The sequence below is a fragment of the Grampus griseus genome (genome assembly GCF_964374135.1).
Source record: "Grampus griseus genome assembly, chromosome: 9".
NCBI lineage: Eukaryota > Metazoa > Chordata > Mammalia > Artiodactyla > Delphinidae > Grampus > Grampus griseus.
The window spans coordinates 94,212,328-94,229,537 of NC_139003.1; the positions used below are offsets into that span (position 1 = coordinate 94,212,328).

The window sequence follows — 17,210 nt, forward strand, 5'->3', positions numbered from 1 at the left end:
AGTTTCTGCTTTATAACAAAGTGAATCAGCTATATGTATACATACATCCCCATATCTCCTCCCTCTTGCGTATACATATATCCCCATATCTCCTCCCTCTTGCGTATACATACATCCCCATATCTCCTCCCTCTTGCCTATCCCACCCCTCTAGGTGGTCACAAAGCACAGAGTTGATCTCCCTGTGCTATGCGGCTGCTTCCCACTAGCTATCTATTTTACGTTTGGTAGTGTATATATGTCCATGCCACTCTCTCACTTTGTCCCAGCTTACCCTTCCCCCTCCCCATATCCTCAAGTCCATTCTCTATGTCTGCGTCTCCAAGTGGAATTTTAAAACAAGTAGTAATCCTTAGCCTAGAGAACACCATCAATTTCCGTAGGTTACAACGATAGCTCCTGGAGTTATGCAACCCCACAGCCCTGATGGAAACAGTGCAGAGCAGGAAGCAGAGAGAAGACCAAGAAGTAGAAATAACCACATGAAATTTCTGCCTTGACCACGTGGCTACAGATTCAGGTTCTATCATTAACGCTCCAAACGATCTCAGCAACGTCATAAAGTATACTCATTGATATTTTTCTAAAACATTGTACTTTTTCCTACATGGCTTAATAAAACATGGACTCTGTGGTCAAAGCAAATGATTTGAGAGAGAACAAGACACTCCAATTAGCTGCTGAACATAAGTTCTGGTGAATTCCGTGGAGAATAACTTTCAGAAGAAAAGGGAACATTCCCCATATCCAGTGTTTCTTAATTTTCAAACTACTTGAATTAAATAAACATAAGGCAGGAATCATACATTTTTCTGACAACCTTTACATGACAACTCAGGGAAAGATGACACTGACGTTCCATGTCCCCCTTAGAAATCCCACATCTGAATTCATGATTTCGAATTAAGAAAGGAAATCCTAATACATTCTAACATTATTTCCAGTACTGTATTTGTAACAATTTAAATGTCTATACTCTGTCTAACACTGCCTGACCATACACTCTGGAGAACACTGTGACAGTAAATCGGGTAAGCTAAAGGCATTCCATTTAACAAACTGGGCTCTTTAACACACACTGACGCATTTCTGTACATATTTATAAGGCTTGGTGGTTATTATTAGGCTGTAATTGCAGTTGTTCTAACACCTAATAAGCCATGGTTGGAAAAACAAAGGCAGGTTAATTTGTGATTTCCTGTACTCATTCAGAGGCAAATTAAGTGTCAAACAGCTAATACAGAACATATTTCATCTTCTGAGATTCTAATTTAATTCTGCACCATATCATTGACGCCTTAATACAGGCTGGTTTATCTAAAAAGAGGAGCAATTTACAAACCTCTTTCAATAGAATCATTAATGATAGGATACGATAGCATAATTATCGCAGTGTCTGCCATCCTTCTAAACAGAGACCTGTTGGCATTTCCATCATCAACACACATCCTGTTTCAGGAGACTTACAATTTAATTGTTGAAGTTGACACCACAAGAACAATCCTGTGCACGAAACAATGAGAATATCCCCAGATGTTGTCTACTTATAATTAAAAATATTTATTCTGAAAACTCCGTAAGCTCACTTGATCTCATTTTCTAGAAGCTAATTATAAAACAAGCATTTTGGAATTCAGCTTCTAGATAAAATCATTTTATTTTTCCAGGCTACTGCTTTAGCCCCTTGGCAAAGATGCGCTTTTAAGATTTTAGTAACCAAGCTGTATTTGCCTAGATTACCCTCCACGCCTAAAATGACCTTGAAGGTCTACTGAGCATGCTTTACTGAGTGCCTGGCCGAGGGCTAGGCAATGCCTAAAATCTAGCAGGGGCAGTGACCGCTAAACAATAACTGACCAGGCAAGAGGATTTGGCTGCGATAAAGGCACACAAGGTTCTCTGAGGAACAGCCTCTGGGACAGCCAGCAGAAGTGATTTTGAATTAGGCCTTGAGGCTGAGGAGTTTGACCAGTGTTTGCCAAGCAGGGAGGGGAGACCACTGAGGGTGATACAGACAGAATGTCACATTATAAGGCAAAGAGGTGAGACTGACCCTAGCTTCCCAGAGCCTACTCCAAAAGCTCAGTGTCTCCACCCAGGACCCCGCTACGCCGAGCAGTCCCAGGAGACCACGAAGCACGTGCTCAGCACGCCCTGTGCCCAGCAATGACGCTCCCCTAGCACCTCCAGAGCGTGTGTTGGGAGGCTCAGGACTATCTACAAGCCGTACATCATGAATCTTTGGTAACTAAACATTTAGGCAGCTAGAGAACAATTTAGTCAATTGCTCCAAAATTATCCTAAAGCTTGGCTGAAAAAGCAGGAAGGACGACCATCCCTCGGGATCTGAAGGGCACTGGTTCAACAGCCCTCACGGATACCAAAATCCGTGGATCCTCAAATCCCTTATATTAAATGGCATAGTGTTTGCGTGTAACCTATGAACATCCTCCTGGATACTTTAAATCACCTCCAGATTACTTATAATACCTAATACAATGGAAATGCTCTGAAAATAGTTGCCAGTGTGCTGCAAATTCGAGTTCTGCTTTTTGGAACTTTCTGGAATTTTCTTCTCCAATATTTTCAATCCAAGGTTGGTTGAACCCTCAGATGCAGAACCGGAAGACACAAAGGGTTGACTATATTAAAATCTATAAAAATCCCCGCTCAGCAGTCCTGTAGAAAATGCAGCCCTCTCCCCTAGGATTCTCCAAACTTGACCTGCCTTATCCTGTGGTGTTTTTATCTCTAGCGAGCTAATTCTTTGGATACAGCAATTAGGGCCTAGAACATACAGTGTGATCTATACGAGGGCTTGCTGTTCTTACATTCTGCCAAAGAACCAAGACTTGAGATTTTTACTGATAAATTCATATTTGAATTGAATTACAAGGCAAACCATAATGAATGCAGAGGAACTAGTTTATTCTATCATATAAACTCACTTTTTGAAATTTCTCTGTAAGATGAACTTTTAAGAGTGAAGCACTCTGAAATCCCATAGAACGTCTGATTTAAATTACTTCAGCACTTCAGAGACTGGAGCCTGGGAGAAATCATCTGCATCTCCCAGGCCCGGTGGGCCCTTGCTGGCTCTGTACCACAGGGCAGATCCTCGTCTGAGACCCTTGTGGTCCCATCTGTACTGCACAACTTTGGTAGAACAGGATGCATTCCATAGCAGGTTTCGGCCTGAAATGATAATTTCCTTCCCTTTGTATTAGGGGGCTTTCAATTGGCGTCTTGGTTTTATTTGAGTGTATTTTTAGCAGGCTTTAGAAGCCTGTAAATACTTACTTGTGTTCTGGTGAAAAGTTGAAGAATAAAGTCACAAGTTTCTGCATTCTCTCTCCCTAAATATCCACTTCTCCTTTAATGCTTATAGAAATCTGAACACAGATTTATGACTTACCTCCAGGCAAATCTGCTCTGAAATTACAATTCAGTAATGGGAGATAGATCCAGAAAACTGTGGATAAAATATTATATGTGTACTTGGGCATATAGTTAGGGTTGTTAATATCAATTAATTCTGTTCACAGAGGAGGACTTGTTTTAAAACAACTTCATTTTTCTTTGGCGTATATGTAATTACACAGCTGTAACTAAGAGCCATGGAGATGCAATCTACCATACAAATAACTAGCAGTATTCTTCAAAGTATTGTTTGGGCTTTTCTAACTTCACTGTCTCAGAATGAAGGGTGAGTACCAGATATGACTAAATGGAAAATCAAGGCCATTCATAACGGTCAGCGGCTCCCGAAGATTGACTTCCCTTGTTAATAGTATATATCAGTTTTCTGGACAATACTGCAAACGAAGACCATTTTAGTTTAGGTGAGGGCTATCCTGACTACCTGATCATCTTTCCCCCCTAACCTGAGTAAGATCACATGAATTTCCAGGATATTTTCTTCTTCCTTTTTTTCTTTTTTAATTTTTATTTTATATTGGAGTCGAGTTAATTAACAACGTTGTGTTAGTTTCAGGAGTACAGCAAAGTGATTCAGTTATACATATACATGTACCTATTCTTTTTAAAATTCTTTTCCCATTTAGGTTATTACAGAGTATTGAGCAGAGTTCCCTGTGCTATACAGTAGGTCCTTGTTGGTTATCTATTTTAAATATAGGAGCGTGTATATGTCAATCCCAAACTCCCAATTTATCCCTCCCCTGCACCTTTCCCCTTTGGTAAGCATAAGCTTGTTTCCTAGGTCTGTGAGTCTGTTTCTGTTTTGTAAATAAGTTCGTTTGTATCATTTTTTTTAGCCTCATATATGATATCTGGCTTTTCTTCTTCCTTTTCTAATGTATGTTATCACCCCCATTCTCTCCTTTTATCTTTGTGTAAACTATGTGCTCGATGACATTTGCCATTTTGTTTGGGTGACGTTCCCATCAATCAAGTGACCGTTGGTGTACACACCACAGGGGCTATGAAAATTTACCACGAACATTTCATTACGATGCATCCTCATCCCTGGAACAGGACCTTCCCGTAACAGAAATTGGAGCATGAAAAACTTCACACCCGCTCTCGACCAGATACACATCCTGAGTGGTAACCTTCCATTAGGCCCAATTTTTTAATTTAGTATTTACAGCCCACGGAACACATGTCAGCAAAACTATATAAGAAATACCTGCCAGCCACCTAGTGTGACAGGCATTCTTCAGGAAGCAGCGGGGATTTGCTTCAGTGAGTCCAGGAACATACAGGCTTGCTGTATTTCAAAAGTAAATCTTAGACTTCTATCACATCTTCAAAGACCAGTAGCTGTGCTGGTAACAAAAATCCTGAGATGGTGAAAGCCAGAATTTTGTGCTGTTTCTTTGACGGGTAAAGTGGTAATACTTACACGTGCAATGGAGGGATCGGAGACGGATCGTAATGGTAACGGCCCTCATGGTGTCTTGCATCGATTGGTACGGGAGGATGGAATGCAGGAAAGAGATGAGGAGGGTCTGAAAAAGAAAGAAAGTACAGCCTGTATAAATGGACCCCTCTGAAATGGAATGCCAATCCATGAAACCACACTGCTAACACAGTCTTCACAACTGATGCCGAATCTACCTGAAGAATGTGTGGAAGAATTCTTTACAGCTCAGAACCAGGCAGATACTAATACCAGCACCCGAGGCAGTAAAGCCTCTGGATACAACTTGGACGCAAGCAGGAAAGCAAGAAAGAGAAACAACACGTGCTTCTACCCTGCGAGAGGCCGGCCAGAGGGCAAGGGCCGCCACAAAGCCAAGAGGAACAGACTCCAAGACGCTTTTTTATTTTTAATTTTTATTTTTGGCCTCGCCACGCGGCTTGTGGGATCGTAGCTCCCCAGCCAGGGATTGAACCCCGGGCCCTCGGCAGTGAAAGCACAGAGTCCTAACCACTGGACCGCCAGGGAATTCCCCACTTTTTAATTTTAAAATGACACTGTCAAGAGAGTTTCAGACAAAGACGTAATATCACTACTAGCTTTCATTTCTCCCATACCCATGATGCTTTGTAAGGAAAAGAGTCATGTTCAAAAGTCCCTGCTAGGACAGGAGTAAAGACGCAGATGTAGAAAATGGACTTGAGGACACAGGGAGAGGGTAGGGTAAGCTGGGACGAAGTGAGAGAGTGGCGTGGACATATATACACTACCAAATGTAAAACAGGTAGCTAGTGGGAAGCAGCCACATAGCACAGGGAGATCAGCTCGGTGCTCTGTGACCACTTAGAGGGGTGGGACAGGGAGGGTGGGAAAGAGACACAAGAGGGAGGAGATATGGGGATATATGTATATGTATAGCTGATTCACTATGTTATAAAGCAGAAACTAACACACCACTGTAAAGCAATTATGCTCCAATAAAGGTGTTAAATAAAAAAACAAAAGTCTCTGCTAGAATCCATGGCACGTGTACACACACACACACACACACACACACACACACACACACACACACACGCACAGTTTTTTTTTTGCAGTACGCGGGCCTCTCACTGTTGTGGCCTCTCCCATTGCGGAGCACAGGCTCTGGACGCGCAGGCTCAGCGGCCATGGCTCACGGGCCCAGCCGCTCCACGGCATGTGGGATCTTCCTGGACCGGGGCACGAACCCGCGTCCCCTGCATCGGCAGGCGGACTCCCAACCACTGCGCCACCAGGGAAGCCACACACACACTTTTTAAAATTTTAAATGCATGCTCTCCCTCCATCTTGCTCTAGGTCAGGCCTCCGGAATCCCAACACAGGGGCAGCAAATGTATAGGCTGGCCAGAGAAATGCTACCTGGCCTGACAGAGGGGGGTTTGGCGCACACTGAAGATCCCACCCCTGCAGCCCCAGCATTCCCCTGGGACCCACACCAGCCTCCCCTCCCGCTCTCAGCCATCACTGTTTTGGGGTTCCCGTGTATGCACGTACTTACAATAGTTCTCTACCTCCATTTACTCGCCCTGATTACCTCTGACAAATCTGAAAATAAGCTTTTTTTCCTCTAAATAGTAATTCACTGCAAGAACTGAAAATAGTTTTACCAGATTTTACCATGAGAAGCACCACCGAGACTAAAGTTTTTCCTGAGTTTCAAGAAGCAGTAAAGAAATCCAAAATCAAGAGGTGAGCCTCCACGGCTCAGAGCCCGATAAGACAGCAAACATACAGGAACTCGGAACTTGTCCTGCAAATGCTACCCTCCACATGTGGTCGTCCTGGAAGCCGGCATGTACCTATCATGTCGCTGCTGCTCAAGAAACACTCCCAGGAATTGACGTGTACACCAAACGTGCCTCAGAAGGGCTTTGAGCTTCTGCTAAAAGTCTGAAGATTTTGCCTAGTGTGGTAGGCGGCAAAGGCAATTCCAAATGATGCCCTGCACACAGGCTCTGAGCGACGGATGGAAAAAGTGACACAGAACCTCCATGCGGGGCAGGGGAGTGGGTGTATCAAACATAGATTAGGGTGTGACTGCACCTCCCACTGTGAACTTCCTTAAGTCCTGGGGGTGACCATTATACATGTGTTTGTTGAATTCAAGTGGTTTTCATTTTCCTCCCTATACATTTCTCTTTTTTCCAAATTTTCTTCAACAAGCATCTTTTAGAATGTAAACAAAAGAACTTAAAAAATAATAATTATGATGTCTTACTTTCCTTTTTTGAGACTTTGCCCCTGTTGCCTTCCTTTGAGAATCTAAGAATATGGTTAGGAGAAAAAACCAGATTTAGAACCCAGAAGAAGAGGTTCTACAGCACTGAAAATGTCAATTACTCACTGTATTTTGTGCTTGTTATACGATAAAGCAGGGAGGGAGCGATACAAAGGAGAAAAGGAAGTATCTTAGTAATGTCTCATCACTGTCACCATGATATCATAACGTACAACGATGCTGCAAATTCAACAGGTGAGGGATGTGCTGACTGCCTGATCACACTTTATACATTTTATAAAGTCCATATGAAAACATCATTTATATTTTAAATGCACCACTTAGGATTTAATATGAGAGGATGTTGGAATTGGTTTTTTTGGTAACACAAATCTTGATAGTTTGTGTGCTAAGTTGAAAAGTTTACCCAGCAATGTCCTGCAGAGCCCAAATGTCCTATTTCATTTAACCATTTTGTTAGAAAATGATGTATCTTTCCTAAAACAACGTAAAAGTGAGTGGAGTAATCTTTTTCATGAGTTTGAAAGTCTGACACCTACTCAGTGAATGTTTCCTGATTTTAAATTTCGAACAGGCCCAAATGAATCATTGGCATTCGGGATCAGGTGGGCCTGAGGTCACGGGGATCGGGGGTCAGGGAGATGGCGAGCACACCCAAGCCTAGTTCTTTCTCTTCTTCGCCTGTTAGTGGTCACTGCTGATTCGAACAAGGTTGTTTCCAGCAGACTTCAAACTTAACACGTGTCATGGGGCTCTTGGAACCTGGAGGAATAAACCTACTAGAACTGGGTGTAAATTAAGCATTCATACCGTCTGACACACCTGCTAAGGTTTTTCCCACACATCCTTTTACATGGCGTTTTTTTTTTTTTTTTGCGGTACACGGGCCTCTCACTGTTGCGGCCTCTCCCGTTGCAGAGCACAGGCTCCGGACGCGCAGGCTCAGCGGCCATGGCTCACGGGCCCAGCCGCTCCGCGCCATGTGGGATCTTCCCGGACCGGGGCACGAACCCGCGTCCCCTGCATCTGCAGGCGGACTCTCAACCACTGCACCACCAGGGAAGCCCTATATGGCGTTTTGAGGGACTTTGTGACAACCATGTCAGAGTTGGAAGATATTTTCACTTCTTTACTTCCTGGCTCTTGGCTGTATGCTGTGTGATTAAATTCTCTGCAACAGATAAGTGGGTGTTAACTGTATCTGCTCTTCTCTATGTGGGTGCAGCTGTGAATTAAGAAGAAGCACAAATCCAGATTTTTCATACACACCAGGGCTCAAAATGTGTGAATTGATTCTACATTCAATATATGCCTCATATATCCAGGAAATAACAGTCATTATTTTTTTATATGAGTATTTATAATAACATTGCAAAGATTACATGCATAGGGGGTGAAAACCAGGCACATAATTCAATAAAATCAAAAGCATGTACCCAAGCAATAGAAATCTTTACCTCAAGGAAAACTACAAGACTATTACAGATATTTAAAGGCATTGCCATCCTTTTATTTTTAAGAAATTAACAGGATTTAAATTCACTGTCGCTCTCACTCTCTCTCACCCTCTCTCTTTCTTTCAGAATGAGAGAGAAAATGACCCAGCATTGAAAAAATATTTAAGAGAAAAGGGTTAGGGTTAGGGTTAGGAATTCCTGGGGCATTTAGTAGTCATTTCTCACCGTTGAGTGTGCTTTGTGAGTTTGAAAGTTAATTCTGAATGAAAGTATGCGATGCATCTTGCGGCACTGTTTACTCGAAGTGTTTATTTATGTCCCAAGGAAATTTATGAATTCCATATTCTGGAATCAGGTTAAATAGAGAGCCAAAAAATATGGATATGATCTGATTTCATCAAAGACATCTGATTTTAGTTTAAGCATTTTTATTTCTATTTGTTTCCTTCTCGATTTAGTCGAAAATAACTACAATTACTATTGGTCTCCTGGACCAACAAAGTCTGTGCAAACAATTACACCTCATGTCAGTTATCAGTGGAAATCACACCTCTTAAGCCGCTTTCTGGTAAACGCAATGGAACAGCCCTCTTCCAATTCAAGACACGCTTGACCACAGCTTAACAGTAAAAACGAAGAATAAAAAGCAGGACGAGCATGTCCTTTAACATATGTGGCATCACATGACATTAATCCCAACACACCTCTCAAAAAAAGAAAATGCTTGCCACTCCTCAAACATGGAGTGCTTCCCTTGCATCTCAGCTGGTCGTTTCTGTGTGGAAGATCGCAGTATATTCCATCACGAGCCCAAGAAGCTGTCCAAGAAAACCCACAGGACGAGAACAGGCCCGTGTCGCCAGCAGCCGCCATAATTACCCACCTCCCGGTTTATTATTTACACATGAGCAGCACAGCTGCAGAGCATCGTAACTCAGGGGTATGTGTAATAAGTCACCGCACCGCAGCCATCTCCTGCTCTGGCCCTTGACAAAACACCACATGATGACTTTTCCAAAGTCGGGCAAAAACTGCTGAAGCAGAAGGAAGTGCCGCTAAACCTGGCTCCCTCCTATTTATCATACAATTTCCTGACTGATGGTTCCACAAACCAGCTGCTAAGTGCTGTGTACTCTGCTGTCAGCAAACTAACGGGCTAAATGGAAGACAGGGAGAATAATGTGCAGAACTGGGGGAATCAATTTTACTGAAGGAATTAACACTCTGCCAGGTGGGGGAAGTCTGGGGAGCAGTGGGAAGCAGTCAACTGTCCATGCTTTGGGCGGCAAAGATGATTTATTACAGACTCGCAAGAGGTTTGACTATTGGACCAAATTCCTCTCAGACTAAACGGAGATTTGCAGAGTGCCTATTATCCTAGGCACGAGTGGAAGAGTCTTTAAACCCCATAAATATGTAACTGGCTTGACACATGTTTAAACTGAAATGCATAGTAACAATATTTGTGCTGGGTATAGTTGTCAGTATTCGATTTCACACTGGCTGTCGTCAGGCTGTGTGGTGAGCCTCTCATTAGGAATGAGAGGCATTGATTTTTAGGTCTCCTCACAACAGCCTGGGTTGATCATAAAACCTGTGGCCAGGAAAAGACACTGGGAGGTTTACCTTCAGTTGTTGCATCCTTCTCCCAAGAAATAGTTTTAATATCCTCAGGCTATGAGATCTCTCGGAGGCCATTCTGGGAAACTGTCTTTTAAGGTTTGAAATTTACATACAAAAATTGTAGATTAAAAAAAGAGAGATCAAAGTCCCCTCCGTTTGTGCCCTGAAGGAATAATTCACCTAATGATATTTGAGTGGCCTGAAAGTGCCCAGGAAACAGTGCAGGAAGACCCACAAGAGTAAACTGCCCAGGGCATAAATTCTCCTGGCTTATTTAAATCCTGAAGTCATCTGTTCACTGACTTTGGAATTTACTCTAGACCTGCACTAGAGATGATTTTTCTTGTCACTAGGGTCAGCCCTGCCTGTAGGAATGTCCAGTCCCCTCCAATTCACTCAATTGCCTGCCATCAGTAGAAATGTTAAAACCCAATGTGGGCAACATCCACTTTGCCAAAACCAAAGGAATCATCCGGCATCTGTCAAAGGAGAGGTCTCTAGAGGGGGAGAGAGGGGCCCTCACCACTCCAATGAGATGGTGGAGTGGCACCCAAGTGTCATCTCTGCCTCTTCCCCCCGCTGAGTGTCTCCAATCATTACCTTGACACCTGCAAGACCTTTTCCAGGGCTCAGTGGCCTAAGGAACACATCACCATGTGGACGGACTCCACACCCGGACTGACTCCCCATTCAGACATCCTTGTGTTCCTGCCTGTGGACAGGATTATACCGTGGACAGGAATATGCCTGTGGATAACACAGCGCCAACAAGGGGCTCGTCTGCCCCTCTGAGGACAGCCCCGGGATGCCTGACCGGGAATGTCTAAAGCATGTGGCCCTGCTGGTCTGCTATGAGCAGAATCTAAGGCGTGGAACCCCAAAGGGACCAGCTGTGGGCTTGCTGGACATCCAGGTGGCATCATCCCATGAAGCAAGCGCTTCATGGAGTATCAGGAATCTTCTTTCCAGTCCTACATGCATGTTGTGTGCAGCTGGAAGCATCTCCAGAGTCGTTAGTGTAGATCATCTTGTTTATAAGACCCTCTGTAATGCGGTGCAAGTTTTAAGGAAATGCAGTTATAGTATACTCGAGACATCTCATAGATGCCTTGCATAAAAAAAGATCTATAATTTTGTCTCTTTATACCATGGCAGGAAGTTTAACTTGTGGAGCATACGCTATGGGGGGGAAACTCCTGCACTGGGCAGTTTTTAAATTTCTTTTTTTAAAATTAATCTATTTACTTTATTTATTTATTTTTGGCTGTGTTGGGTCTTTGTTGCCGCGCGCGGGTTTTCTCTAGTTGCGGCGAGCAGGGACTACTCTTTGTTGCGATGTGCGGGCTTCTCATTGCTGTGGCTTCTCTTGTTGCGGATCACAGGCTCTAGGCGCACGGGCTTCAGTAGTTGTGGCACATGGGCTCAGTAGTTGTGTCTCGCGGGCTCCAGAGCGCAGACTCAGCAGTTGTGGTGCATGGGCTTAGTTGCTCCGCAGCATGTGGGATCTTCCCGGACCAGGACTCAAACCCGTTTCCCCTGCATTGGCAAGAGGATTCTTAACCATTGCGCCACCAGGGAAGACCCTGGGCCGTTTTTATAAATAAAGTTTTATTGGAATACAGGTGCCATTTCGTTTGCATACTGCATATGGCTGCCTTCAAACTGCAAACTGCAGAGACACAGTTGGAGAGCTGTGACAGAGAAACACATGGCCCACAAAACCTAATATATTTCTTTTGGCCCTACAGAAAACAGTTTGACAAACCCTGTCCTTAGCATATCCCAAGAAAGTAATTCTCAGAAATGTTTACAACTCAGAAAAACCACACACCATTTTTTTTTATGGATACGTAGTTTCTGAGTGATAACACTGTATGTGTGAAATACCGATATGCCTATTTGTGTGACTTAAAAAATCTCTACAGTAGAAGTGTCCAATCTGACAATTATTCAGAAAAAGGATACTTACCCTGTGATTTTATTTATCAAAAATAAATTCTAAGATAAAAATGATAATGGATGAAATTGACTGTAAATCTAGCAAATGATGGCAATAAACACTTAACATTTGCAAATTTAAGTTTCCTTATAAGTAAAACATACACGAAGTTACGTAGAAAGCTGATTAACAAAACTATGTTATGTATAAAACCCAAGCAATTTTTACTTCTGGCAACCACCCAACATTCCTGACTCCTCTTTTTTTTGGCCTCACCGCATGGCATGTGAGATCTTAGTTCCCTGACCAGGGATCAAACCCGTGCCCCCTGCAGTGGAAGTGCAGAGTCCTAACCACTGGACTGCCAGGGAAGTCCTTTTCAGATAGCAATCTATTATTTCTTCTGTGCCAAGCATGCAGATATATTAAATTAATCTAATATTTTAAATAGATCTAAGTGCTACCCAGCACTACACTCTGGTCATATCACAATCCATCCAGGCCATGATCCTTTTACAAACATAATTATGTGTTTCCACAAGAAAATGACAAATAGCCCTCTGCAAGTAAATTAACAAGAAATCTGTCTTTACCACCTCAAACGTATCCTGGGTAGTGAACAAACAGTTGAGCTCGCCCCTTCCTGGTCCCTTTTAATTTCTTTTATCCACTAGTCTTTGCAAGTTTCTCAACTAAAAATCACATCCATTGGATTCCCAATGGCAGAAATAGACCACATCTGCCTACTGACCGACCAATAAAATCCTTCCATCCACAGCCTGTGGAATGCGCCTTGCCTATGATCCCATATATACGCAGCCATCATATTTTTGTTGTTTCCAGCTTTCCTGCCAAGATCAGAGAAAAAAATAAACAGAGGGAAAAGCAGCAAAGAGAAATAAGAGAAGGTTTACAGCCATTATACTGAAACTGCAAAACTGTCCAAGGGAGATCACATGAAAACATATAAGGAGCCACTATATTTAAAAGTGACAAATCCATTTACTTGAACTATGCTAATGGTGTATTTTCTTATGAAAGCATGGAAATTCTTACCAGTGACAAATTCTTATGTGAATGACCATTTTTTTGTATAGCACAATTTAAAAGCCAAATTCATAGCTTCAAAAATACACATTTGGGATTCTTTTTTTTTTTCGGTACGCGGGCCTCGCACTGTTGTGGCCTCTCCCGTTGCGGAGCACAGGCTACGGACGTGCAGGCCAAGCGGCCATGGCTCACGGGCCCAGTCGCTCCGCGGCATGTGGGATCTTCCCGGACCGGGGCACGAACCCGCGTCCCCTGCATCTGCAGGCAGACTCTCAACCACTGCGCCACCAGGGAAGCCCAACGCACTTGGGATTCTTAACGCTGATGAAGTGAAGGCAGAGAATGAAACGTTTCCAGGAAAGCATCTGGTATCTCAGCTGTAACTACAGAAGCCTTAGAGACACAATGAATTCAGAGGTTGCCTGGTTTAGCTAGTAAACCAACAATTAACACTGATGATGAGATCTAGAAGCTGTGTCCTGTCTAAAATAACTCAAAAAAGAGCTTCCAAATGTTTTTTTTTTCAATGTTGCAAAATTAGCAGAAGCAGGTAGCAAAATGTAAAAGCAAAGGAATACAATGCTTTCCATTTCATAAAACTCACTTCCGTTTCTTCATGGGATCCTCTTGACACCCCTAAAATCATTACTTCCAAGGCTTTATTATTATCCCCCTAAGTCTTGTTTCTCTTTATTTCCTATTATCACACGATCCTGAGGGTTACGAAGGGAATATTCCATTATCTGCTCAGAAAAGCTAAACGAGGTACCCAAAGTCACAGAAACCAAAGCCTTGTGATGCAAGTTGGTGTTTTTTCTATTCCACCACCAGAGCTGGCACTCCCAGCACAGCCCCAGACACCATCGTGGAGCCCCACCTCGATGCTCAAACCCTGCTCCGAACCAGGAATCAGGAAGAGCTCTCAGGCACGCAAACCCGGCCTCCTGCGTGGTAACTGCCTGGGCTGTGGCTCAGAGCATCAGAGAGCTCACCTTTACCTTTCTCTCCAGAATTCCACAGCAGAGAACAATGCCGCTAAGTCAAAGAGAAACCACCCATCCAAGTCCACCCTGAGAAATATTTTGAAGGCACTGGAAAACCAGCAGTGACCTTCAGGGTGTGTTGGTCAGAGTCTGCGTGGCCATTAAATAATGAATGAGGTCCACATTCATTCCGCTCAAAATCAGGCGAGAAGCTGTCGCGGAGTAGATTATAGACTCTTCCTCCACCACCCACCCCATTTTAGCTCCTGTCCATCAACAACTAAAGGTCTCCGAAGGTTTGCCCCATTAATAGAAATTAATAATACTAAAACAATCATGAGTATAAGGACAATTAGTGAATACTTTAATATATGTCAGGTGCTGGGCTAAATGAGCCTTTTACACTCATGAGCTCATCTATTTCTTCCTTTGACCCTGGAGAGCAGGAATGAGTATGCCCATTCTTCCAGACAAGGGACCTGGTTAAGGGCCTTATCCAAAGAAATGAAATGCAGGGACAGAGTGGCAGAGCTGGTGTCCTTTTTACTCCAAAGCCCCTACTCTTAGCCATTCTGCTTCTTACCATGACACCGTCAGAGCTCAGGCTTCGTATCATCTCTTCTCTAAACTATATTCTCCAGACTTACATCCCTAAGCCTTAGACTGGACCATGGTCCTTCCTGCTCCCCAGATCTGCAGTGGTCTAGGAGAGCCTTCCCAGCCCCGCCCAACCCTTTACCATGGCATTCAAGGCCCCCAACCCCCAGCTACATTCAGGGTACTTCCCCGTCCGAGATGCAGGGCTGCCTTCATTGATATGGCTTATGCTGCGCCTTGCTTGAGAAGTTCTCCCCCTTCTCCGAATCCAACTCTCTCTTCAAGACTCAGTGCAAATGTCACCCCCTTCAGTCAAGCCTCCCTGAGTCCCTGTGGGAACCACTTGCTCCTTCTTCCCTTCTTCATTCTTCAGGTTATTGGGGACTGCCCCGGACAAACTCTATTTACCCACATCTCCTCTCTCCCTGATGCTAAGCCCGCTGAAGGCCCTGTGTTCCTACTCAGACGCTCTCCCTCACACTGAAGCCCACGCTGTACGCACAGCTGTGGTGGATAAACACACACAGGAGGGGCACTCACTGTGTTCCTGGACCATGCCAGGCCACCTGGGGATGAGGCCCTGCCCTGACACTGCTGTCAGACCAGAACCATCTGCGTTCCCTCCCAGGCTGTCTGGGGCTCGAGGGCAGAAGAGGCTCACTGTACCACACACCCAGTAGGAACTCAATTCATGTTTCTTATCAGAAAGGTGAAGGAGGAAGGAAAGACAAGAAAGGAAACTGAGGCCAAATAATAGCCGCAGTGAACCAGGCCCGTCTGGCACTGCAGGACCCTTCCATCTACCTAACAGGCCAAACCAGGGCACCCCAAAGGCCCCACCATCTTTCCGAATCCTCCCCACGCAGCTTCCAGGCACCCCATGCCCAGAGCCAACTCCAGGCAGATGCCTGCATACCCTGAGCTAAATCATAGCTCTGAAGTTCACCTTCTATCCCTGCAAGGCTGCCCGCTTCCCGCCAGGCTGGAGTCACCTCATGTGGACGTGTGGTGTCCTCAACCCATCCCACCCTGCCATCCCCCTAAGATGGAGCAGACAATGGTGGACACTCCGCGATAACCGCCCCACGTTGGGTCTTTTCCAAGACGCTGAATGTCCTTTCCCACCAAGGAAACGTGGACGCTCCAGTGAATTCAGGAGACTTGAGCAGGCCGCTAACACCCATATGGAAAAAGCTCTTTGACACAAAAGGTTAGAGGTCAAAAGTTTAAAAGCTCATGACAGAAATGACAGGGGCCGCTTAGCCCCCTCTCCCCCTTTTATTGTCAATAACATCAAAGGCCCTGGTCTGTTCTTAATGCTATTATTGTTACGCCTTTGGAATCCATTGAAATTCCAGCACGTTGATTGCACACTGGGAGCCCTGAAAGGCTCCACTTTCCTGCCCCTTAAACCCTGAATTCTCACTGCCGCTAAAGCACCATGAAGCAGGAACACACAAAGCTTTTAAGCGAAGAGTTTATTTAAGTGCTTCTTTCCCCAGGATTGCAAAATAATAAAGCACTCGACGTGAAGTGATTCCCTTGTACGGATGAGCAAGGAAATGGGAGAAGAGGGAGAGAATCTCCCATTTCTAAGGGGGAAAGAACGCACGTACCAAAACATTCCCGATTTTTCTTAGATGTCTCTTTTCCCTGCAATCTTACATCAGCCACTAGGCATACATGGTACACACGCCCTCAAAGACGTCGGCTATGTGAGCATGTATCAGATGGTATCATATGAGGGAAATAAGTTTCTGCTTAAAGAGAGTGCCAGCTGTGGTATTTGCACCTCTGGCATCCCCACGGTTAATGATTAGATAGCCAAAATTTGGAAGCTCTCAATACGTGAGGCTTCCTCTGGCCCATGAATAAAGGCTGAGTTTATAGAATTATTACACTGAGGGGGGGGTGGGATGAATTGGGAGATTGGGATTGACATATATGCACTACTATGTATAAAACAGATAACTAATGAGAACCTACTGTATAGCACAGGGAACTCTACTCAGTGCTCCGTGGTGACCTAAATGGGAAGGAAATCCAAAAAAGAGGGGATATATGTATACGTGTAGCTGATTCACTTTGCCTTACAGCAGAAACTAACACAACATTGTAAAGCAGCTGTACTCCAATAACAATTAATTTTAAAAAAAAGAATTATTACACTGATAGCATGGACCAAGAAAGGAGAAAATTCAAAGGAAAAATAAAATCAAAACCTATTTCAAGTTCATCCCAATACCACACCTGAACTCTCTGCCCACTTTCATTGGAACGTGAGGCCCATTTGACTGTCAGCCCTTCAACGGCCACTGTCATGTGACTTACCTGACCACCTCCTTCCTTCCCTGTCCACGCACAGCCCCCCGAGCTGCACTTGGGACCCCTTCCT

At 44.1% G+C, this 17,210-nt stretch overlaps 1 protein-coding gene across 1 annotated transcript in view; it reads right to left on the reverse strand.

Moving 5' to 3' along the window:
• Window positions 1-17,210, reverse strand: part of GLI3 (GLI family zinc finger 3) — a 282,714-nt gene that overhangs the window by 111,147 nt on the left and 154,357 nt on the right. The window contains exon 4 of the mRNA XM_082662430.1: window positions 4,868-4,973. Coding sequence (XP_082518556.1) covers window positions 4,868-4,973 — 106 coding nt within the window. The remainder of the gene's footprint in view (window positions 1-4,867; window positions 4,974-17,210) is intronic.